Source organism: Plectropomus leopardus, chromosome 9 (assembly GCF_008729295.1).
Source record: "Plectropomus leopardus isolate mb chromosome 9, YSFRI_Pleo_2.0, whole genome shotgun sequence".
NCBI lineage: Eukaryota > Metazoa > Chordata > Actinopteri > Perciformes > Serranidae > Plectropomus > Plectropomus leopardus.
In genome coordinates this window covers 4,209,861-4,235,357 of record NC_056471.1, presented here as the reverse complement: position 1 = coordinate 4,235,357, position 25,497 = coordinate 4,209,861, and the positions used below count along the sequence as shown (strand labels likewise).

The 25,497-nt window shown below is 39.5% G+C and overlaps 1 protein-coding gene across 1 annotated transcript in view; it reads right to left on the bottom strand.

The window, feature by feature from the left end:
- Nucleotides 1–17,085: 17,085 nt before the first annotated feature.
- Nucleotides 17,086–25,497, bottom strand: part of gfra3 (GDNF family receptor alpha 3) — a 64,072-nt gene continuing 55,660 nt past the window's right edge. The window contains exon 8 of the mRNA XM_042492760.1: nucleotides 17,086–17,327. Within this exon, the coding sequence (XP_042348694.1) occupies nucleotides 17,112–17,327 (216 nt within the window). The 3' untranslated portion in view covers nucleotides 17,086–17,111. The remainder of the gene's footprint in view (nucleotides 17,328–25,497) is intronic.

The following is a 25,497-nucleotide window of genomic DNA, read 5'->3' as shown; positions in this document are numbered from 1 at the left end:
GTGGGAGGGAGGGGAGGTGGACGAGTCCAACAAAACACGACTTTTACTCAGGAGATTGCTGTTCATATCTAGTGTGAAGCCAAAAGCCATTTATTTTTCTTAATGCAACATTATGTAGTTATGTAATTTCTGTATGGTTGTTACACACTGACGTGATGTGTTTACATCACGTTACATCACAAATGTCTTTATTTTAACCCAAAACTTTTTTCTTAACCAAACCAAGTGGGCTTTGCCTAAACTGAGATGCAAGTGTTTCACAACATTAACACTTTGAAACCTGGATCAACATCACATTTTTTTTTGTGCTTCACCTTTCACAAATATTTAAACCTTTGAATCTGAGTGCAAATTGATATCAATTATTTCAAAAACATAGGAAAAATAAAGCAATGAGCTACTTGGCGAGGAATACCCCAAAAACTGCAAAAAGTAGTAGATTTATTTATTTAGAGTATTATTTTCAAAAAGCGAGGGGAAAATGTCTGGAGCACTTTATTTATAATTAGAAAAAATAAACAATTTTTCAGGTCATCTCCTTTTTTAACAATTTAATAAATTTTGCTTCACTTTCACATTTTTTGTTTGTCTTCATTCTAATTATGCAATTATTTTCTTGTATGTTTCCTAAGTTCCTTGCTATTTTTGGGGTAATTTCTTTTGTTGCTCAGTTCCATTCTTCCCATGTTTTTGAAAGAAATCAAGCCAGTTTGCCCAAATTTAAGAGGGGTTAACCATGTGTTACATGTTTTGTTTTATGTTTATGACAATTTGTGTGCACTTGAAGATCTGGAATGAGCACTGATTTGTTAATCATGTCTGATAAACAGACTTCCTTATTCATAATCCCCAAATTTAAGGCAGGCATAATAGTTGGATCATCATCATAGTCTGACGCTGAGGGAAGTGACAAATAAAACTGATTCTGATTAATACTTTTTTTGTAGAATGTGAATGCAGTTTATGATCCATAGACATCAGCAGGCTATTATATTTCTGCCTTCAGTGAAACAGGTGCTCAGATGGACTGAAGTCAGTCAAAAAACTTCTGTTTGCCCATAAAACCAAGCTGTGTGTGAAGGACCATTACTCTGCCCATTATTATACCTTTATATTTACTCGTATCAGGACAGACAGGATGTTTTTTGTACAGATTAATCTGAGAGAGTGGGCAGAGGTAAATAAAGCCACCATTGTTGAAGTAGGGTCTCGCTTTTAAACCCACGCAATAATTCTGTAGTCTACAACATTTGTTCACGTTTGCTTTCATTTAGACATTAAAGTTTGTTTTCCTGTCTAACACTGTGGGCGTAATTGGCATTTTAGACTGACATTTGTCAAATAATGCATTAACTAGAATTTCAGCCTTGTGTTTGTATGCAAACTGCTCAAGTTGCACTTTTACTATTACATCCATGTCTGTGAAAACAATGATACTTCACACACAACTTATATATATTGCATTAGATTTTTTTTTCATAATTAGTGTATGAATTTTTGACTTATGGCCACAATCACAGTGACCTTGACCTTTGACATATGACCTTCAAATACCAATCACGTCATTCTTAAATCCACGTGGATGTGTGTGCCAAATTGGAGGAAACTCCCTCAAGGCCTTCTTGAGATATTTGGTTAATGAGAGTGAGATGGTCATAAGGCCACAGTGACCTTGACCCTTTGACCACCAAAATCTGATAAGCTAATTGTTGACTCTGGATGGAAATTCCCTCAAGGTGTTATACAATATTTTGTTCATGAGAATGTGATATGTGGGGTCACAATGACTTTGAATGTTGACCAAATAATTTTAAGCAGTAAATCAATGACTCGAAGTGTACGTTTGTACCAAATTTAAAAAAAAATCCTTTAGGTTAATTAGAATAAGACAGACAAGGTCACTGTGACCTTGATCTCTGACCAAATCAAATCAATTCATCATTAACTCAAAGTGAACATTGGTGTTACATTTGAAGGAATTCCTTCAAGGCATTCTTGAAATATTGCTAGACACAAGAACAGGATGGACTGACAACCTGAAAAAATAATACCTCCAGCCATGGCTATCGCAGGTACAGAGGCATTACAAAGTCCAGTTTTACAGCATTATCTTTACACCTTCTGATAAGCTTCTTTGTGACTCAAGAAACATTGAAACAAAACACCTGTGAGTGGGGGGGTGGGGGGTGCTCTGTAGAAAGAGCTTCACTTATTACACACAGTCAGATTTTATGATCGAAAAAGTCGAATTATTGTGTCAGTCCAACTAAAACTTTACTTTGAAAATACATTAAAACACGTTAATCCGACTGGAACCGTACCACGTCAGATTTCTCGAACTCGAACTAATACACCTAGATAATGTGTTTGGGGTCGATTAACTCCTTCGTGTATACCCCTAAATCGAACCTAATCCAGACATTCTGTCCCCACACTGGGCTTTAACCTGGAAGTCGAACAGCATAAATTTGTAGAAGAAAGCTGGGAAAAACAAAAGAAGATGAAGAAGAAGGGAAGAAAATTGTTTTGTTTTATTTAAATGTTTTTAACGACACCTGTTGCCATCTGTCCATCCTGGAAGAGGAATCACTCCTGAGCTGCTCTTCCTGAGGTTTCTATCAATTTGTTGTAGGGTTTTTTTGGGGGGAGTTTTTCCTTAGTCTATGTAAGGGTCTAAGGACAGAGGGGTGTCATATGCTGTAAAGTCCTCTGAGGCAAACTGTGATTTGTGATAATGGACTTTATAAATAAAATTGACTTGATTTGAATTGACTAGAGCTAGAACCACACATGCAGCCTGTTTGTCACATGCTAGCTTGTTTGCTATGTGACTTAATAGGTAAACCGAAAGAAGGTCAAATAGCAACTAGCTGAAAATGGGGATATTAACTCCTACCATGGCAGTGTCGTACTTAACATATTGGATAGCTGTCCAATTAAATGGTGTTATCAAGCTGTAACTGCAGCTCCTCTTAACTTTGCATGGAAACATACTGATGGATATGGGTGTGAAGAACATCAATTCAAGCTAAATTGACACTTAAACCTCACAGTTGCTTTTTAATCCAATGTTCTTGATTATGAAGCCAAAACAAGATGAAAGATATGTAAATCCGCACAGCAAAATTGACAAGAGGTCACTGGAGAAGAACAGACACACTGAAAGTCAAGGTAAGGAAATGTCAGCTTGAACATTTATTTTAATATTCACAGGTGAAGACAGCAGAGGTATGGAGTGTTTCATATCCCCTCTGGGGGCACATTCAGCAGGGCAAAAATGTTAACGAATGATCAGAAATAGAAATATTTAATGCAGGGCCACATACTGTATATGCTGCCCCAGAGATACAGAGTTTATCACCAACACAGTTTTAAACCAATCGACCACCGATCTCTATTAATTATTTTTTTTAAATTCATGTGCAAGAGAGTCAAGTGCCTAAGAAACAGTTAAAGTTTCACCAACAGGCAGAAAGCACAGGACCAAAGGAGGATGGATCACACACTTAGAATGGGAGAAAGCGGGAAAAGCCCCGTGGTGATGTGACTCCCTCACTCTGGCACTGTACACGGACATGCTTTAGACAGGAAGTGTGTGAGGGCTGGGGGACGTGAGGGAGTGTTTTTAGCCTCGGTCAGTGTTCTTTAAATGGAGTACATTTATCTCCACCTGCTTGTCTCCTGGGCTTTAGTTTGGAATTACCCAAAGGAAAGGTTTACATTTGACAGAATGAAAGAGAAAAGAGAGATCCGTCCGTTTCCACATGGAGGGATGAAAAGAGCAGAGCAGAGTTCCCTTCAAGTGACAGCTCAATCCGCGCGGCTGTCTTCCCTTTAGAGAGACAACTTTTCATTGAGTCAGACAGCGCAGCCGCTCGCTCAGGAAAGCCAGTCTCATTTCCTAGTCTGTGTGTATGTGTGTGTGTGTGTGTGTGCGTGTGAGTGTCATCGCCTCAATCTCCATGGCGATGATGTCCCATTCAGCCAGGCACCTGCCGGGATAAGAGGTAGGGGGAGGAGGGGGGGTGAAGGGGCTCAGTCAATCAGGGGGAAAAGAAGCATCAAAATGGCCGCCGCGCCCTCGCCAGGTGTTGGTGTATTGAAAAGACTCCTGAAGATTATTCAGCTCCATTTACCTTTTGGGATCACCCAGGGTGCAGCAACCTAGGTGAGACCGAGGTAACCATGGCGACGCATGCAGACGGTGACAAGCTTGTGCATCTGTGTCAGCTGGGGAAAAAAACATTCAGCGAGAGGCTGAAAACGCTTTGTGGGAACACGTCGGAAACATCTTTTCATGTGAAGGGAAAGAGGTTCTCAGAGAGTCCAGGAAGTCCCAGGAGTGCACGGGGGGATCCAGAGGGGGTCCTAAAGGGAGCACCAGGAAGTCCCAAACAATCCATCCACAAGATGTTTAATTATAAAGACATGATCCATGCTGAGCGTGCAAGAATGACAGTAAAATACCAGGGCTGTACTGAATATTATCTGTGTTTTAACAGGTAGTTTTCAATGTCTGACGTCATATTTTAGCACATCACTACCATAAAATAAATACATAATCCTTTAAAACTTTGGGACCTGACAAAATTGATTTTATTTCTTTTAAAAACAAAGGCATTGTGCAACTTGGCAAGAAATCGGGCTGCATGAAAAAAAATTAATTGTTCATAGTTTTTTCTAATTTCTTGCAAATTTTTAGGCCATTTCTTCTTAAGTTGCTCATTGTCTTCTTTCCATGTTTTTGATTTTTGTTTTTTTTAAGAAATAAAGCCATTTTGCTCAGGTCTCAAAGGCTTACAGGTCAAGTGTGTGGGAATTAAGGGAATATTTTAGCAGAAATGGTACCTAATATTCCTAACTATGTTTTCTTTAGTGTATAATCCCTCATTAATAAGAATTGCCGTGTTTTTGTCACTTGAATGTTGATTTATAAATGCGAAGCCTCAGACTATTCAGTACAGCCCTGTTAAAACACTAACTGAACAGCTGAAATGTTCACATATAAGTCTGGGAAATTAATTACATTTCAGCAATTAAAGCCTGTTTTCATTCCAAAGTCATCAAATACCTCCACTTTTTTAGTGTTTTTAGTGCAAACCACCAACATCAAAAGCCAGATATTGCCAAACCATGATAACTTATCTTTTAAACATAACCACTTACCATGTACTTTTGTGGACATGCCAGTAGGCATCCTAGCACACAATATGTAGATGCGGCGATATGTGACGACTTGTGGCGAGAACGAGAACGACAATGTTGGCATATACCATTATCCCATAACTGGTTCTTAGGGCTGAAGTGACCACTGCTAAGCAAAAGTCAAACAGTCTTAGTCCATCTGACCAGCATGACTTTAAGTAAAGCCCCATGACGGTCTAAATTCAGATACAGCAGGTTGTACAGGGTTTAGTCAAGCTTAGCGTGAAGACGAAGCTGGGGAAAATAGCTAACTTTAATGGACATTATAAAAAAAAACCTTGCAACACCTCCAAAGCTGTCTTTTTAACATGAACCAGCTCATCATGTAATCTTTGAAAATGACTGCTTATTTAGCACAGCAGTATACAGTTTCTCTGCATAGCTACAGATTCTCTCTATTTCTACACAGCTGGTCTATTTTTTGTTTTTTCTCTACAGCCAGCTCCCTTCAATAGGTAAAAACTTCATAGAAACACACTTCAGAACAACTTTGTCGGTCTTTTTTTACATTTCATATTAAAATAAATCAATCAAATCAATGCACCCTGTTGTTAAAACGATCCAGTTGATTAATTCAGTACCAGTAAATATTACATACGCTCCCAAACCCTGCATACCTAACTGTATTATCACTGGGCAAAATTCAATACACATACCGTGAAGCAGCTGTGAGAAACATAATATTCTATCCCAATTCCAGATAGGTCCCTCTATGACGAGGACAGTACATATGAGATGTTGTGGTTGGTCAAATTACATTCCAAAATTCTATAAATTCGACATTTGATAATGAATGAGTTATGTGTTGTTTTTTGATCTTTTGATGAAGTCAAATATTCCCCTGCTTCCAGTTGTTATACTAAACTAGGGTAAACATGTAACCTGAGACACAAATGGGAAATTAATAACATGTCCAAAAGAAAGCAATAGATTAAAATGTCAAACAGCTTCTTCACATATAATGGTAAAATAAAATAATCTGAAACATTAGATATCAAACGTTCAGTTCACCAAAATGACTCAAATAAATAAGTAAATAATAGGGTATTAAAGTCACTGTGAGCAAAGATAGCTGACATTTCAAGAATAATACACTAAAAGTATTGTTGTTATGAAAAAACCCAAAAAGTTGTTTCTTTTTTTCCTCATGGTTTCACAGGAACTATTACTGCAAAGGTCTGATGATGATCCAAAATAATCTTTAAAATGTAATTCTTCAATGCCAAAATCTATAGACCAAATCACAATGTTTTTATTTGCAACAAATTTTGGGTAGAAAACTGTCAAACTGTGCAGAGCAAACGTTCCCCTTGTTGGTTAGTTTTTAGTCGCCTAAAAAAAAAAAGTCCCCCAAGAAGTTTATTTTATAGTTTATGTTATATTATTACTGATTGTTTTTACTGCTTTACGTCACCGTTGGACAGCTCTCTCTGACCGGGGAATGTTATAAGTAATTTTACTTTGCACAGCGTGGGAGTTGCTGGTCTACCACTGCCACGATTGATTAGTATGAAATAAATAAAATAAAAAAAATACTCCAAATATGGCATAAACTTATGCTGATACTGATTTTTTTTTGGGGGGGGGGGATTGAAATATGCTTTGGTGTGGCCCCAGTCCACAACAGTGACATTGCATTGCATAGCTTATGTGCCAGGAGATTTGGTTAATCAAAGACATAAGTAAAGCAACACAGTACATTAAATGAGCACAGCAGAAACATTGGATAGGCCATTAACTTACATCTTTATACTTTAGAATTATGGCTGTTTTCACGAAATATTCCTATGTTTTCCTATAAAAAGTGATGCACCAAAATTTGTGTATATGACGCCCACTAATCACCCTCTGATAGAGTTTGGTTGTATCGGTAAGGTTTAGGCAAGAGGAGTGGTACTGGTTAGGGTTAAGGTAAGTATGTCAGGGTAAGCTGATCAGAGGCAGAGTAACATGGGCCACTCCTTTGCGATCCTAGGAAATGCAAATACGCCCCCAGGAGACCAGTGTTCAGAGCCCTGTGAACTTTGATTGGACTTTGAGTTATTTTAAGCTACATCCTCACTTTTTTTTAACAACTTGCCTAAAACTAACCTCCATAACTTTACAGTAAGGACATATTGTTATTTGTGGGGCACTAATTTGTAGGATATTTTATGAACTGTTGTCGTATGAACCTTACCTTGAGGTGAAAATTACACCAGAAATAAACAAGTCTGTCAATTTCACATCTCAGCAACTGATATCAATTGCCAGTTGTCTACCCAGAAGTGATTGTCATGGTGATTTGGTCTATTCCTCTGGATTGTGGTAAGGTGAATGCTGGAATCTCAGAAACAATATAAATATAATAAACATGAGCAAAACCCCCCAAAACCATCTGAATGCATAGACACAACTTGAAGTTCATTTTCATACAGTCTCCTCTCAGTACATGCTGTTGTATTGTGATGTCAGCTGACAGATTCCTAAATGTAACAAAGTTGGTCACTGGTGCAGGAGAGCAGTTCTGGGATGAAGCATTTAAGTAGATTCTCCATCACCAAAGCAGTTTTAAAAAGCAGCATTAATATGATTCAGGGGGAACTCTGCTTTTATAATATTTGGTGTAATAGACTGAAAGCAGGGATCCAAGCAGCAGAGAGAGTCAAAGGCAAAAGCTGCAGGAATTTCAGTTTAGCCACTGTGACTATGTGTTTGTGCATCTTTGTTTATCTGCATGCATGACTGAGAAATGGCAGCGAATGAGTGTGTGTGCATGCGCAGAGTGTGTGTGAATTAGAAATCAGAAAAAGAGGGACAGAGGCTGTGTGTGCGGCTGTGTGTTTGTGTGTATTTGAGTGCCGATGCGTCAGGACCTACAGAGTGTGAAATGGAGCAGGGAGGTTCAGGCTTCAGCCGTGACACACTGCAACACACACACACACACACACACACACACATCTCTCTCTCCGTCTCTATCTCTTGCTCTCTTGCCCCGGCAACCTCTCACCCTCCTCTTCTCCCTGCCTTAATTTCCCCACTTTTCCCACTCACATTTTCACCTCCTTTCTCCTCCTCATTTTCTTCTTCTGCTCCTTCCTGCGTTCACCCCCCACCCCCCTCCCCACCTCTCTTTCCATCTCTTCAACTTCCTCTGTATCTCTCCGTCACCGCTTTATTCTGCCGCTTTATCTCTCTGGATAAAGCTCTCCCTGCTGTGGAGTTTGTTTTTCCCCCTGCTCTGCCTTTATCTTCCGTTTGGATGCCGTGTATGTGCAGTAGCATGGAGAGAGACATAGGCGGAGAAAGAAAGGAGAGAGACAGCATCCCCATGTCAGGCCAATGATGGATTAGAATACTAAAATACTGGAGAGAGAAAGCAGACACACTAGACGCTCAAATCTGACATGGTGTGTGTGAGCGTGTGCGTGCTTCCGTGCATGTAAATCTATTGCACGGCAATAGAACAATAAAAAGAATGCTTCTTTCCGAGCACACACACACACACACACACACACACACACACACATACATCCTTCTGTGTTCCTCTCTCACCCTGGAGGCTCGCTCTCTCTCTCTCTCTCTCTCTCTCTCTCTCTCTCTCTCAGTTGATTTAACGCATGGCTTCTCTGCTTGTTTATTTCAGTACATATTAATGTAAATCACTGGTGTCCACTCCCTCCTCTCTCTCCCTCCGCTGTCTCCCTTCCTTACTCCGTCCATCCCTCTTGTCGTCCTGCCATCGGGTGTCGGCCTGACGACAAACAGCCCAGACAACAATTAAAACGAACAACGGGTTCTGGTAAAAGGCCGCCGCCCTGGCCACGCCAATCAGACAACCCCCCTCACTCCCCTGCTGATCTCAATTAACCCCTGCTATGGGGTTGGAGGCGGTGGGGGTGCTGGAGGGGTTCTGACCTGGCTATCTTATTCTATGTAATGCAGAGAAGGATGGATGAGGGAGCAATACTGAGGTCAGAGAACTGCTCATTGCCTTTTGAGCTCATTTACTGTGAACTGTGTACACTATCAGCTCGCTTTTGTCAAATTAAGAAGAGAATGGCCTTGCTGTTACAGCTCAGCAGCCAGTAGATTCGCCACATTCAGAAAGTAGTCAGACCCCTATATATTCGTCATACTTGTTATGTGCAGCCTTAAGTTAAAATCAGAATTTCAACAACGTTGCAAATTCAGCACCTTGAAATCAGCTCATCCAAGTCTCAAGACGGTTCTCTGCCAGAAAGAAGTGGATTGCCACCTCTGGGTTGGGAGAGAGTTCCTGCCGCAGGCATAGGAGGTCAAGTATCTCTAGGTCTTGTTTACAAGTCAGGGTAAAACAGAGAGTGAGATGGATAGGTGGTTTGGCGCAGCGTCTGCAGTGATGCAGGTGTTGCGTCAAAGGCAAAGAGGGAGCTGAGCCAGAGAGTAAAGCTTTTGATTTATTGGTCCATCTACATCCCAACTCTCACTTATGACAGCCTGGTCTCCGAACTTGTCAAATATGTCTGCTCTGTCAGTGCTTTTGGCGTATGAGCGTGACGCCAAAAGCAACCTTCTGTATCCAACTGGAACGCAGCTGTATGGTGACAGATGAGAACACACTCAAACAAAATCCCTGCCATTGTTATCATACACCGGTGGACGGCCGGACGGCACTGGTTGCGTGAACATGAAACTCTGAAGGACAGCGTCGGGTAATAGCGCAGCCAGCAACCATGTTATATAAGGGGCGCAAGCGCTTTTAGGCTGGGTGGGAGTCCCACAAACAACTAACTGTCATGCGAAAATCTGGAGTTTGCTTCCCATGTGGATGTGTGTGTTATTTTTTATACACCTTACCGTGTGCCACTTTTACAAAAGCTAATCATCTATGACTTTGTTGCCTAATCCAAACCATGGTTAAAGTATGCGTTGGCTGCCTTGTGCTGTTGTGTAAACATAAGAACCATGCTGCTTCATCCCACCATGTGTATTTGTTGACATCATGGTAATGGCATCATGGTAAACAGTTGACACAGAAGGATACCTAAAACGTCATAAGAAGACGCAGAAGGTTAGTGACAGAATGGCACCATGTGACGAGTTTGGATGAGAATGTGTTGCCTCTCATCATGAGCTTTCGGTAGTGATTGAAGGAATGAGATCACGGATACAAGTGGCTGAAATGAGTTTCCTCCAGGGACTGTGCCTTAGAGAGTGGGTTAGGAGCCACTGCTCCTTCACATCAAAAGGGGCCACCTGAAGTGGTCTGGGCATTTGATCAGGATGCAACCTAGGCACTTCCCGTTAGAGGTTTTGTATCTCATCGGACCTGGGAATGCTTTAGGGACCCGCAGGAGGCACTGAAAAGTGTTGCTGGAGAGGGGAGAGGGACATCTGGAACCCAGCCACAGATAAGCGGATGAAAATGAATGGATTTGCAGATTGATTAAAAACAACAAACTGTAATACCACATTAAAATAAGTATTGAGACTCATTGCTATGACACGGGAAATGTATCTCTCTTCCTTTTTTCTTGATCATCTGTTAGGTGTTTCCACAGCTTTATTGGAGCTCACTTGTGGTAAATGCAGTCGATTGTACATGTACTGGAAAGGCATACACCTGTCTATGCAGATTGTTGTCATGCATTTTTCTACAGCTTTCCTACAAAAAGTAATGCATCAAAATTCCTACATATCCCACGAAGGATGAGCCAGCAATTTGGCCATAACCCACATATTTCGGAAGGCTGAGATCACTTGACCAATGTGCTGATGGTAACAAAGGGTGGTCGATGGTTAACAAAAACACAGGACTTTCTTTCAGAATTTCTCCCAGAAGATATGTATTCAAGTCCAAACAAATTTAGAGTAAACTTTTAATCATTTTAAGTACATCCTTACCATGCTTCTTCTTGTAAACCTTATCTCCATAACTTTATGTTAATTACATAACTTTACGTTACGGACATAAAGACAATTGTGGGGCACTAATATGGATATGGCTGTACTTGGATATCAATCATACAAACTGTTATGATACGTAAGTCTATGTAAGGTCTCACAGCTAACAATGTATATCAGAGCAAAAAACAGCCATGAGGTGGAGGGAACTGCCTGCAGAGCTAAGGGACAGGATTGTGTTGATGCACAGTTCTGGGAAGGCTACAAAAACATTTCTGTTGCATTGAAGCTTCTGATGAGCAAAGGGCCTTCAGAGCTGGCTGCTTGGCTGAATTTAGCAATCAGGGGAGAAGTGCCTTCAAGAGAGGAGATCCAGAAACCTGATGGTAACTGTGGCTGAGCTCCAGAGATCATGTATGGAGATGAGAGAAACTTCCAGAGGGACACCCATCACAGCAAAACTTCAGCAATCTGGGCTTTGTAGCAGAATGGCCAGACGGGAAACTCTCTTAGATAAAAGACAAATTAAAGCACCTTAAAGGACTCTCAGACTGGGAGTCTCTGGTCTGATGAAACCAGCATTGAACTGTTTGGCATTAATTCTTAGACTTCAGATTGGGCAGAAGATTCACCTTCCAAGAGAGCAATCTCCCAAATCTCAGAGCCAAGACAATGCAGGTTTGAGATAACTCAATAAATGTCCATAGCCTTCAGCCAGATCCTTGACTTGAACCCAATCAACCATCTCCAAAGAGTCTTGAAAAGGGCTGTCCACCACCAATCCCAATCCAATCTGACAGAGCTTTAGAGGATCTTCAGAGAGGAATGGAAGAAAATGCCCAAAACTACAAGTAGAAAGCTTGTTGTGTCATACACAAGAAGACTTGAGGCCAAAAGTGCTTCAATAAAGTATTGAGTAAAGTTTTTCCTTTTAAATACATTTTCAAAAATGTCTTAAAAATATTTTTATTGTTTATAACAACAAAATGTGAAAGACGTGAATAAGAAAAAGCCAACACATCATGTTAAGTACATGACGATGCTCAATCAAGAATCTTTTCCTTAAACTCAACCTAATAAGCAGTGTTGCTGGTTTGTAAGATATCTTATGAACAGTTGTATGTGGATACATTGGTTTCAAATACCCTCTCAATTTCAAAGCATATCTGAAACGTCTTAAATTCTGATCACTGCCCTTTCCCAGTTCAAATAACCCTATTTAGACTCACCGGTGTGATCCCACATCAAAAACTCTCAGACAGAGCTGAACCTAAGGCTGTGTATGATCTCCAACATACAGCACCAGTTGTAAGCTCATCAAACCATTTCTAAATTTTCCTCCAAGAAGTCCTCTCTAACCAGACACCTCAGCCATTTTGTCAATGGAGCCTGTTGAGGTGTGTTCAGACCAAAGGCAAAGCAAATTTTTCAAGCAGCCCAATAACAGAAAGTCAATGAAAAGATGTCAATAGACACAAACAAGTATCCGCATAAGTTGAAGAAACTATTGTCAGGCATATTGGTAGGCATCCAAAACTCTGACTCAATGTCAGTACGGTACAGACAGAACAAGAAAAAAGGACTCAGGGAAAAGCGAATGATAACATGGTAGGTTCTGCAAATATGTGATTCTATTTCTGACTTGTGTAAGCTTTATTGTTGAGTTCCTTCTTAGCAAAATGCTCTTAGAAATTTAAGCTGGGCTTCTGTTGTAAAAAAGGATAAAAATGAGAGGAGTAAAGTGATATATGCTGCCATGGACAATGTGAAAATTTTAAAAATTAAGGCTAAATCAGATCAAACAACCTCATTTTCACTGTGTTCACAACTGATTCCAGCTTTTTCTTGTACTTTACTACAAACTGAGTTAGCATTAGCTATTGGCTGCCTATCCTAGTCAGTTAGCACAATTGTTAGCAAATATATGCAAATTCTGAAATAGTCCAAAGAAATACTTAAGTGGCTGAATTTGCGCAATTAATACTAGAAGCAAATTTGCTTTGTGCTTGTTTTGAGCATACTACACAGCCTTGGAGACTGATCAGAAGACCTACTTATGTATCAATTTTCTGACTTGAAACTTCCTTTCCTCTCAGATTTCAATGTCCTCACAATGCAGTCCATTAGGGAAAAAAAGCAATGCCACAAAAGCTGTTGCAAATTTGTGTAATTTAGGCTGCAATAATCACATGAAACAATAAAATCCTGGAGGGATGGAGAAAAAAAAAGAAGAGAAATCTGATGAGAAATTTTTTCTATTATCTCAGTGAATTGGCAAAATCCTTTCTACAGACTACAGTGCATGTTGATGGTAATGAAGGGACATGTCACCCAGTGCAACAGCGTGACTCACTGATGTGTTTTTAACAACAATGGAGCTCTATGGCGCAGAGGAAGAAGATATATCAGACTTTGATACACACGCTTGTTAGAAGGATCAATTCATTGTTGGTGTGTGTCACATGCGCATGGGATTTATTGAGAAAAATATAGAATTGCACCTCGCTCTTTCACTGTTCCTTCAAAGTTGACACCAAATGACTTTAGTCGGATGTTTTAAGGTGCTTTTTGTGTGAGTGAGCCCTCTGATGATTCCCTGTAAAGCTTAATGAAAACACTTCATTTGCAGTCATTACTGCGAACCATTGTAATCAGTATCTTCTGTTAGATGACAGTGCCTGATTGCTGTTTATGTCTCTTAGTTAATACTTCGGCAAACTCACAGAGCAACACTATTTACTGTTGAGGCTGCTAAATGTTTAAAGAAATGTCTCAGGTGAGCCGACAGAGCTTTACTCCGTCTCTTATCGCTGCTGCGCTGATTGACAGACGCTTTGTCTGAGGGGTGTGTTCAGGCGGAAAGGCCTTTGAGATCGTGTGTTTGCGTGTGTGTGTGTGTGTGTGTGAATTTCTCAGCAGTGGCATGCTGGAGCAGCGCCTGAGGAAAGGGAAAGAGAGGTCAAAGTACAAGGTAGACCTGTCACCTCTCTCTCTGTCTCTCTCCTCATCCTTTCATTCCCGTCGCTGTGTGTTTCCTCTGTGGCTTCACAAAGCAAAGCTCCTCTTCCTCCTTCCTTCTCAGTTCTGCCTTTTCTTTTCTCCTACATTTCCACTGTTTTTGTTGCTTTTACCCTTTTTATTTCTGTTTCTCTTCTGTCTTAGTGCACTCTTTTTCCTCCTTGTCTCTCCTTTCATCCACCCCTCCTTGCTGTATTCTATTCCTCTCATCTTTCCCTCCTCTCCTTCTGTTTTGTTCTCTCTTTTTGTCTCCTATCCTCTCCTTTGCTTTCTTTAGTTTGGTTTCTGCCTCTTCTCTTTCTCAGTCCTTACCTGCACTCTTTTTATTCCTTTTCGTTTTTGTCGCTGTCATTTCTTGCAGGCTAACTCCTTTTCTTTCTTCTTTCACCTGCCTCTCCTTCCTGTGTTTTGTTTCTCTCCTTTTTTCCTTCTCTTCCTCCTTTTTGTTTCTTTTTCTGTCTCCTATCCTCTCCTTACTTTCCTTATTTTTGATCTGCCTTTCTTCTGTCTGTCTTTTCTTGCTCTCTTTTTCTTCTGATTCTTTCTTCACACATATTCTACTTGCTGCATTCTCTCCATCTTTCTTCCTCCCCCTGCTTTTTTTGTCTTCTATCCTCTCCTTGCTTTCCTTTTTTTGAGTTTCCCTGTTTTCTTCTCCTCTCTTCCTTTGTTCTCTCCCTTTCTTTCCATTCCCCCCTTTCCCATCTTTCCCTCCTCTGTCTCTGTGCCCTCCACCATCACTTGCGCCCCTGCAGATGGAAGTTGATTTTACACGTTCCAAGAAAAAGGAACGGAACAGAGAGAGAGAGAGAGAGGAAAAAAAATTAGTGTCAGCAAAAGATTTATAAGACATAGAAAATCAAGAGCCGGCGATTCTCTCTGCTATGTTTGTGCTCCAGGGTCTTTTCTGTTCTCGCTATAGCACACTATTTCTATCACTGCCTGGTACCCCCACTTCCCCACCCCAACACACACACACACTCACACACACACACACACACACATACACACTCCACCCCCCAGGAATCTGTCAGATGATAAAGAGATGTTGTCAGGGACTGATTATTAGCCTCCCAACTAAAAACAAGTAAAACATCAAACGCACAAAGACCACACGGGGACTTGGCCTTATTTTTTTCCCCTAATTTCTCCTCCATACATCTATCTCTTCTGCTCCCTCTCCAACTCTCATTTTGTGTCTGTGTTGGTGTTAGAAGTAGCGTGTGTTTTGCGCCTGCTGGGGAGCTATTTGATTTGTTCTGCCGTTTTAGAGCTCATATTGTTTCTGGTGTGTTGTTTTTATTATGACGGCTTTATTCATATCGGTGCCTGTGGCAGCTCGGGTCCCGGTCCTGAGTCACCGGGGATGGGAGATGGGGACGGGGATAGAGCAATAAAGCAAGAAAGAGCTGCATCGGCTCAATACGTGGCAGGCAGTATGTGTGCAAATGCATGTGCGTGTGTGTGAGCGCGTGCGGTTATGTGTGGCTCTGCTGACGTGGGTGGGAACGATGAAGTGCAAGTCTCAAATTATAACAAAAAGCTTTACCCCAATTTTCTTTGCAATCTCGCTTGCCTGATCCCCGCACGCACACTTGCGCACAAACACACACATCACACACTTGGCACTTGATGTTCATTAAACAATGAGAGACAAGTGTGTAATTTGTCATTCAGCATGGCTGTAGAATAGGGACGGCGGCAGGGAGAAGAGGATCACTCCATTCATCACCGTGATAAAGTTAGACTGATGCGTCGTATATCAACGCCTCTTCCCCCTTCAGTCATTGTTAGGATGACCCGGAGACAGGTGAGTCGCAACCAGTGGGACAAATCATCATCTGTCAATGACTTCAAAAAAACAAATAGACAAGACAAAAAAATAACAAGGTCCAACAGCAGCTGCTGTTTTTCTGAACAAACCCAATCTGCTAAAACACCGTTTATGCTCTTTACTGGCCCATCATCTGCTCTGAGTCCAAAAAACATGAAATACACTGCCTATTTGTATTGTGTTAACCTTTTGATACATGAGCAAACTGGCATGATTTCTTTCAACAATCTTAACAAAAATTGCCCAAAATAAGCAATAAAAAATAAGCAAAAAAAAAAAAAAAAATAGGGAAAATTATATTTCCATTTATCATAATTACATATTCAAAATTATCTTGCACTTATTCCACATCATTTCCTTGTTTGCTTTTCTTGTTTTAATTCCTTTCATTTCATTTTTCACTAATTTCTTGCTATTTTTTTGGTTATTCCTTCTTTCATTGCTCCTTCCCATATTTTTAAAAAGAATCAAACCAATTTGCACAGGTTTCTTTTAAAACATGGGGAAAAGGCAATGAGCAAGTTTGCAAGAGTTGTTCCACAAATTGCAAGAAATTAGTAGATTTAGAAAATTATTTTTTAAGATGCTAAAAAAGCTAGGGAAAATATATATTTATAATGGTGATAATTATAAGGATGCTACAGAGTTATTATAATTTTAAGCACTTTTCCAGTCATTTCCTTGTTTTTTCTTGTTTTAAAATAATTTTCAGCAATTTTTCTTGTACTTTTTACTAAGTTTTCTTTTGCTAATACTTGGGTCATTTCTTATTGTATTGATTATTGCCTTCCTCCCATGTTTTGGAAAGAAATCAAGACAATATGCTCATGTTTCAAAGGGTTAAGGACCAGCATTATGCTAATATGTTAACGGCTACTCATGAACACCTACCACAGCTCTGCCTTTTGTGCTCCCAGGACTTTATTATGCCTCTGCAGCTGCTGTCCGACCTTGTTAAACAAAGTGCCGTTTTCAAAAGAGGGAAGGAAGGAAGCAAGGAGTAAAGTGAGGAATCGAGGGGATGCTACTGACAAACGTGAAGTCCATTTCTTCACTATGTTTCCTAGGATTTTTACAGCGATCAGTCCAGGACTGTTGGCAGGTCCATCATATGTGAGTGTGCATGGTGCATGTATGTGTGCATGTGTGTGTGTGTGTGTGTGTGTGTGTCTTCTCTAACTCCTCTGTTCTAGCCCCAGCTGAGGGAGGCAGACAGGAGCAGGAGGAGCAGTAGTATGACTTTAGGAGGGCCAGTGTTGAGGGATGCAGCCCCACCTGTCCCAGAGGAGCCCAGGTTGGAGACGGTGGCCTTCTCGGAGTACAGCGGGATGACGTCAAACTGGCCACCTTCATCGGTCTCCTCCTCCGTTTGCGTCAGCTCTTCCTCTTCCTCACTCTCCACCACCTGACAGGGAGGAGACAGTGAAAAACTGTTGGCACATTCCTCTTTTTAGACATTTTCACAATTCTAAAAACAAATAGCAGATACAAGCACCCCACTGCATTAGGAAATGTTCTCAGATAAGGTTGATTTATCTGAATTTTTTTGGGGTGAATACTTGTGCCTATTTTGGTAACTCAAAATTTGTAATAAATAGCTTTGAAAAGAATATTGAACTTTAATGTTAAGATCCAAAATTTCATGCCGCGACCTTCAGACAGGTGCATCAGGAAGTTGGTTCGAAATTGGTATATTTAGGCATCGCTTCCTCTAAGTTTTCATTGAGACACTCAAGTGTTAACTGTTAATAGTTTATTTGTAATTCTGTTGTTTCTGTTGTTATACATGTATGCAGCCAGGCCTTCTTTAAAATTATTATTGTTTTAGATTTTATTAATTTCTTTAGTTTTTGATTACATTTTTTGTTGTTGTGTGTTTGTTTGTTTTTGTTTTTTTCTCACTCTCTCCATCTGTTCTTTCTTTTCATTGTTTGATTATTTCTTCTCATCATAAGAAAACACACATCGCATGTATACAATTTTTCAACATACACTTCTGATTTATTTTTGATTTTATTTGACCTCTCTCCCACTTTATTGTAAAAAAACACAGAAAAATATAATGAAGGTATGCTGTGCTGTATGATGTGCACCAATTTTGATTCTAATAAAAATTTAAATGAAAAACAAGGAAAAAGAAATTTGTAATTCTCATTTTTATATTATAATTTTAAATGGTTCGACTGATTTGATCAAACTGAATACATATGACCTAATCTGAATTGAAAATGAGCTTTTATTGAAAGAAAGAAGAAAGAAATTAATTCAGTCAAGCAGTGGTGAAAGGGGAAGTCATCTCTCTTGAGACGGCATTGAAGCACTTTAAAAGAACAAACAAGCTTCAATCAAGCAAGTTTCAATCAGCTCATCCCGTATGATGCATGGTGTGCAGCCATTTTTTAGGACCACTCAAATTATTTTTGGGGCACTAAGCAGAATTGATTTGCCCCCCATCTCAATATTAAAATCACTGAAAGAAAGAGAATAAATTGTCGTGATCAAACAAGCAATCAGTGCACTTTTTTTGCATTTAATTTGTATTTTGTAATTTGCATGAGAAGTGAATTATGAAGAAAACAAAAGACTTTGTATTTTAAGTTTGTTTGTTTGGGGCGGACATTTTATAATCAAGCTGAGTCTGATATTTTTCTACAGCCCTCGGCCAACTCACTTCTGGAGCCAAATTGTTTTTGTTCTAATTATTCTTCTTTCCTCTTATTCCTTTTCCCATCTATAAGTATTTCTGCAGCAAAAGCCTTAAGACAAAAACGAATCTAAACTGGCAGACTGCAAATTCCACCCGCTACTCAGGCCCAGAAATGACACTCAATGACCTCAAGGTGGCGCTGTAACAAATAAATTTGCTTTTTTTGCAGTTGTCTAAAAAACATGGCTTACAGTCAAGATTATTTAACAATATTATTTTCTGAATGTATTTGCATCTTTGCCCAATGATATTCTGCTTTAAAAATGTCAACTTTTGCAACTTTTTCTCAGTTTTCTTTTAATCCTTTTATTGTTAATTTGCCCCAGATTGTTGGTCCAGCTGTTCAGAAACTTTGACAGAATCATTTACAGACATTCCTGACCTTAAGCTATTAATACATTCTGATATGTCAATCCATTTTGAAGTTATACATTTTTAAACGTTTTTCTTTAAGTTCAATTTTATATATTTATAAGTTGTTATTGATCAAAAATGGCTTAAGTGATTATAACCAAACTCGATGCACATGTGCAGATGCTTTGTTGCTAAGCAGTCTTGGGTTATTCTGCCACTAGAAGGCACCACAAATATAAAAAGTTTATATGTCTTAATCAGCTGCTGGGATACTGTATGTATGAAACTTGGCTTGCACCATCTGGGGTCATGACTCAGTCAATGCACAAAATTTTGTTGATTTAATTACTTGAAGTGGGTGTGTATTATTAAAATAAATCTACATTTGTTGAAATTTCATTTTCCGAACTTAAAAAATTCACAATAAATCGCCAAGACATCGTACAGCGCTTAAAGTTTTCAGCACATCCCCTGAATTATGACAAAAGTTTGCCTCACTGCAAATCTACAGGACACACAAACAGACAACTGTTGTCCCTCTTGAGTTTCGGATCTGAAAATGCATCTAGGGGTCTTTCTAAAGGACAGTTATAAAAAACATATTTTGTTATTTAATTTGGAGGATTTGACTTTTATTTTGTTGTGTCCCTGCTGTGTGCAAGTATAAGACAGACGCAATTTTAAATGCAGGTTTGATATTTTTTATCAAATTTGAAATTGAGATTGAAATTCATAATACAATGCTACATTCCATATAGTATTAATGATGCCATTTTTTGGCAGACATTTAGCTGTAAAAAGCACATAAACACATTTATAATACAGATTATTGTTCCATATGTGCTTGAACAAAAATCAGCCAATAGAAATCTGATGTCATATTTTATTACACATATTTGTGTTTGCTTTTCTATTAAACATGATGTAGAATGCATCATGTGTGTCCATGAGCACTTTGAAGTTAAGTCTTTATTTAAAACTTTAATGCTGTTGATGAATATGATTCACTGCGGTGTTATGGGTGTTGACGCCCAGCTGTTCAGCCTCAGTGATATGCACCAACATCTGGAGCAGCCCAGGGCCCGATGCAGGGTTATTGTGCGCAGATTGTTCTTCTGCTGATAATAATACAACAGCATCATTTCATTGAAATACTGCCTGTGATACCTGCTTGTTTCATGGCATTCTGATGTTTTTGACTCATTTTTAACTTTTCATCAGCGAGTGTGACAGTTGCAGAAGCTGTAAATTAGGCAGTCGTCTCGCTCTCCTCCAGGGTAGAAACACATTATGGGTTGGCTCTTTTCACTTTTACAAAGTGATGTGAAAATAATTTAGCAGTGAAGTAGATTCTGATATGTATTGTGTACAGTGTTTGATAGTTGTTTAAAATGTATTTTAGCCTGAGCAGCAGGAAAAGAACCTTCTTTCTCGACTGTTCTCCAGTCTGCAGTTATTCTTAGTCACCATCTTGTACTGCGAGTCTTGTGACCTTTCCTTTGATCTGCTGCTTTTATAACACATTGGTAGGGGACAGAAAAAGCCTCAAGAACATTGTTAATATTTCTTTGAAGATAATTGCAGTGAAGAAGACAGATTGGGTTCCTTTTAGGACCAGCACATGTCCAGGGAACACGGTCATGTACTTATTATATACAGTGCTGCTACAGTATGTCAGGGGTCGCATGCTCAGTTGCTGTTGTAAGAATGAATATAGTTGTTAAAGTAATTCATTGTAGATTCACTTTCCACCTTATATTAATATGTTATGTGTATCTGATAGAGAAATGCATCTTAATACATGAGTAAATTAACAAAGAATGCTTTGGACTTTTGCCTGAACCTAACCCTCGTGACAGTCACCGCTGTTGTGTAAACATAAAGACCCCGCTGCATCATCCCATCATGTGCATTTGTTGAAATAATGGAAACAGCATCCCAGAACATAAACAAGTGACCATATAGATACCTGAAATGTCATAGGTGGACACAGAGGGTCACTGACAGAGCGGCACCGTGTGACGAGTTAAGATGAGAACATGTTGTGTATTCAGAATGTGAGTGGATCAGCCAGACCACAGCTTCACATGGTCTGACTGGAACTGAATTCACATAACTCACATAATTCGCTGGAGCAATATCACTTTTCACATGCTGTTTTCAGACGCCTTTCACAAGAAGAAGAAGGGGGAAAAAAAGCAATGAGCAACTTACTAGTAGATTTGGAATTTAAAAAAAAAGTTTTATAGCTAGGCAAAAAATGTCCGCGGGGAACAAAAAAGACAGAAAAAGCTTGGGAAAAATATATTTATAATTCAAAATTCAAACTGACATATTAAAAATATATTAAAGAATTATTATATTTTTTGAGGGTTTTTTTCCAGCTCATTTCCTTGTTTTTATTTCCTTCTCATCTTTTATTTTCAGATAATTTGCCTGTGCTTTTTATTAGTTTCTTGCCAATTTTGGGGGTCATTTCTTTTTTCATTGCTCATGGTCTTCCTCCTGTGTTTCTGAAAGAAATCAAGACAATTTGCTCAGTTTTTAAGGGGTTAAAGAAAAACAATAGATGCGGGACTGTCAAATTCTGGGCCATTACTGATACGATTTTGTTGTGTTATTGTCAATTCTTTTGCTTTTGGTATTTGCTTCTTCCTTTGTGCCAGGAAAAGGAAGAGATATTTATTATTTTAATGAAAAAACAGATCAATTTAGAAGCCACGCAGCTCCATCATTACACTATCACTAAACAAGTCAATCCTACAAATTTATTAAACAGCTTTTAATATGACTTTTTACGTTAAAAATAACTGCCTCAAAAGCCTTTTTACAATATACTAGAGTAGTGCTCGTTCAAAATATATTAAAATTCCAAAATAGAGAAATAGTGAAAAGGAAAGCAAAACAACGTTTGCCTTGGCCCCAAAATCACTAAATCCGCCCATGAAAAATACACCTTTAAATATTAGCGGAGGTATTAATTTCTAAATAAGAGTATTTTTCACTTTTTTTTAGCTTAGCTTGCAGCTTTTTTCCAGGATTGCTTATCCAAACTATTTCACACATGACTCTACATTTCCTCAGATCTGATTCTCAAAGTTTTATCGCTGGTGCTTGAAATGTTTGACTTTGCTACAATGTAACATCTTTCTGCTCAGTTCCAGAGAGCCCTGCGGCTGGCCACTGGCTGTCATGTAATGCAGAGCACGTGGAACAAAATGCAGGACACTGCAGACAACTGCAACTCAAACAGATCTCTTTTTTTCCAGGTCGGAACGAGAAAAACAGAACATCACCAAATCATAGATCCAACAGAGACTAAACCGAAAAGCAAAAAATACAAACCAGACTGACAAGCAGATGAAGTACAGGTGGAGAAAAAGAGCGGAGAAGCTCAGGTGAGGAGAATAAGGTGATGAGGCAGAAGAACGGGTAGAGAGCTGATTGGCTGGGAGAAACTTAGGAGCAGGAAGGACTAATGAGGCTGATACAGGACAGCTGTGACAGAAAAAAGGCGGGAAACAAGGAAAACAACGAAGGTGGAAAGACATACGCAAATGAGCAGCGAAATCTGGTTTGCTGGGTGTTTATCGGGCAACTGCAGACCAGATTTCACTGCACGTGTGCTGCACCCCAGTTGTGCGACATCATTGGAAACCGTGACTTTTCCTCTTTCCACCCTCCGTGGAAAAAAGTAGGAAAAGCTAACGCTGCAGTCATTTGATGTTGGAAGGTTGTAGTTTCCGAGATGGGAAGTCATTATTTGGACTTTGTTGTGTTTGTGTAATTTGAGGTGGTGGAGTGGGAAAAACATGGAAGCTACAAAGAAGATAAGTTGCATTAAGGGTGTTTAAACAATCAGTTGATAGATGTTTGTATTTTAATTGTTTTATATATATATATCACATATATTACTTTTATATGTTTTTCTATTTCATGTAAATCACTCTACATACACAGCAGTTAACATTAATACCATATTACACTTTAAATGTGATCAAGAATTTATATTTAATACGTGAATTAATAAAAATTTTTCTTAGCATTGAATAAACATTGACTTTTGTCCACCATGTTTATGCACTTATGATGTCAAGTCGGCAACTCTTGTTGTAAAATAAAGTTGTTATCAATGTTAGTATACTCATCTGGCATGTTTTATAGTTACACGTTTGCTTGCGTGCTACAGCTAATAGATGCATATACTAAAATGTCCAACTGCTAAAAGTAAAGAAAAAAAAAGAAATTGCATCATTCTTTTATATTCTCTGACTGGCTGGATAGCACACTGTCAGTAAAAATAACCCTTTGAAACCTGAGCATATTGGCTTGATTAAAAAAAACAAAACAACATGGGAATAAGGCCATGAGCAACGAAAGAAGAAATTACCCAAAATTTAGCAAAAAGCACAAGGAAAAACAAAAGAAAAGAAAAAAAAAACAAGGAAACGACCATAAAAGCAGAAGATCATAATAACGCCAATGTAATATTACTATAATTAAAATTATATATTTCCCTGTTTTTTTCTTCATCTTGCCCTAGACATTTTTTCTAGCTTCTTAAAAATAATTTTCTTGCAATTTGTGGAGCAGCTTTTGCAAACATACTCATTGGCTTTTCCCCATGTTTTGAAAGAGATCTGTGCAAATTTGCACGATTTCTTTAAAAAAACATCTGAAGAAAGCAATGTGCAATTACCGAAAAAAAAACAAAATATGTATTAAGATAAACAATTTTTCCTAGCTTTTTTGTCTTTTTTCCTCTACATATTTTTCCCTAGCTTTTTGAAAAATGAACTTTCTAAATCTTCTTATTTCTTGCAATCGCGGAACATTTCTTACCAAGTTACTAGTTGCCTTTTCTTCTCCATGCTTTTGGAAGAAAATGCACTAATTTGCTCTGGATTCAAAGGTTTAAATACTAGATGCTACCTATAAGAAAAGTGATGTTGCTCCAGGTTTCAAAGGGTTTACAGGCTACTGGTATTCAGAGCCACATTGAAATCCCACCTCACTCCATATTTGATGACATTCCTTGTGGAAATGTAACATTTGAAACAAAGAGCACTCGCCTGTGTTTCTAAATTTGACATTTTTCTTCCCACTGCCTGAGCAGATACTCAGCTTTCTGAAGTGAAGCCTTTCAAACTGGAAGAAAATCACTCCGGAGAAACAAGCCAAAGCTCCTCAGAAAGACAAGGCGAGCAGCTGGGTGACCGACGGATGAGGAGATGTGGAGCAGGTACGGATGAAGGGGGATGGTGGGGCGCAGAGAGTGAAGACTTGCAACACGTTCTCATCCCCAACTCGTCACATGGTGCCGCTCTGTCAGTGACCTTCTGTGTCTACCTATGACGTTTTAGGTTTCCCTCTGCGTCAGCTGTTTATGTTCGGGGATGCCATTACCGTGATGTCATAAATGCACATGATGGGATGATGCAGCACGGTCCTTATGATTGCACAACAACGTGGACTGTCACAGTGGTTGGAATTTGGCAACAAAGTCATGAATGGTTCAATTAAGACAAAAGCACATGATAATGTGTATAAAAAAAACCCACATACACCACCACACAGGAAGTGAAGTTCAAACTATCGCATGAAAACTGGTTGTTTGTGGGACCCATCCACCTCCTCATCTGCCCGCCCTATAAGCAAACTTGCACTCCTTATATTCTGTGGTTACTGGTAGTGTTATAACCTGATGCTGTCTTTCAATGTTTCAGGCGCAAGCAACAAGTTTCCGTCTGGCAGCGTTGTGTAGTGACGCCGCCTGTGAACGTTACACGTGGACATGCCCGCTGCCATCTGGCTGTCCATCAGCATATGATAACAACGCCACTGGTTTCATCCTGCCACTTTGTCAAGTGACGCTGTGAATGTGAACGCATCTAGTGCCTTCAGGCCATCCACTTACGTTCAATAACAACACCACCCGTTCTGTCTGACCACGTTATTATCTGACGCTGTCCATGGGCATTGCATGTGGACGCAGAAGGTGGCTTTTGCAAGCAAATACAGAGTGGCACAATTTGACAAGTTCGGAATGAGAATGGGCTGAGACTTGAGGATGCAAGAGAGAATAAACTGAGAGCAGAAAGAAAAGAACAAATGAGTAAAAGAGGAAAAGGTAGGAACTGAGAAAAGGACAGACGGAGGAAAGACGGAGGAAAGTGGGAGATTTAGGGGAAGGATGAAGAGGGGGGGGGGGGGGGGAACATATGGGCATGAATAAATTCATACTAATGAAGCCTGACTGATGCACTGCTTCCAACCAACACCTCATCTAATCCGCTCACTGGGAGAGAGACACAGACGGACACAGAGATGGAGAGAGAGAAGAGAGAGAGCAAGTGGAGGAGGGCAACTGCGGAAGAGAGAGAGAGTTGGAATCCCCTCTTGTCTGGCGGCCCAGATTATCTCTGGCAGTGAGGCATGCTGGGAGCCAGGGAGCCACAGCCACGGCAGATTGTGGTCTGGCCAAGGTTACAGTAGCCAGGACCGCGATTGGATT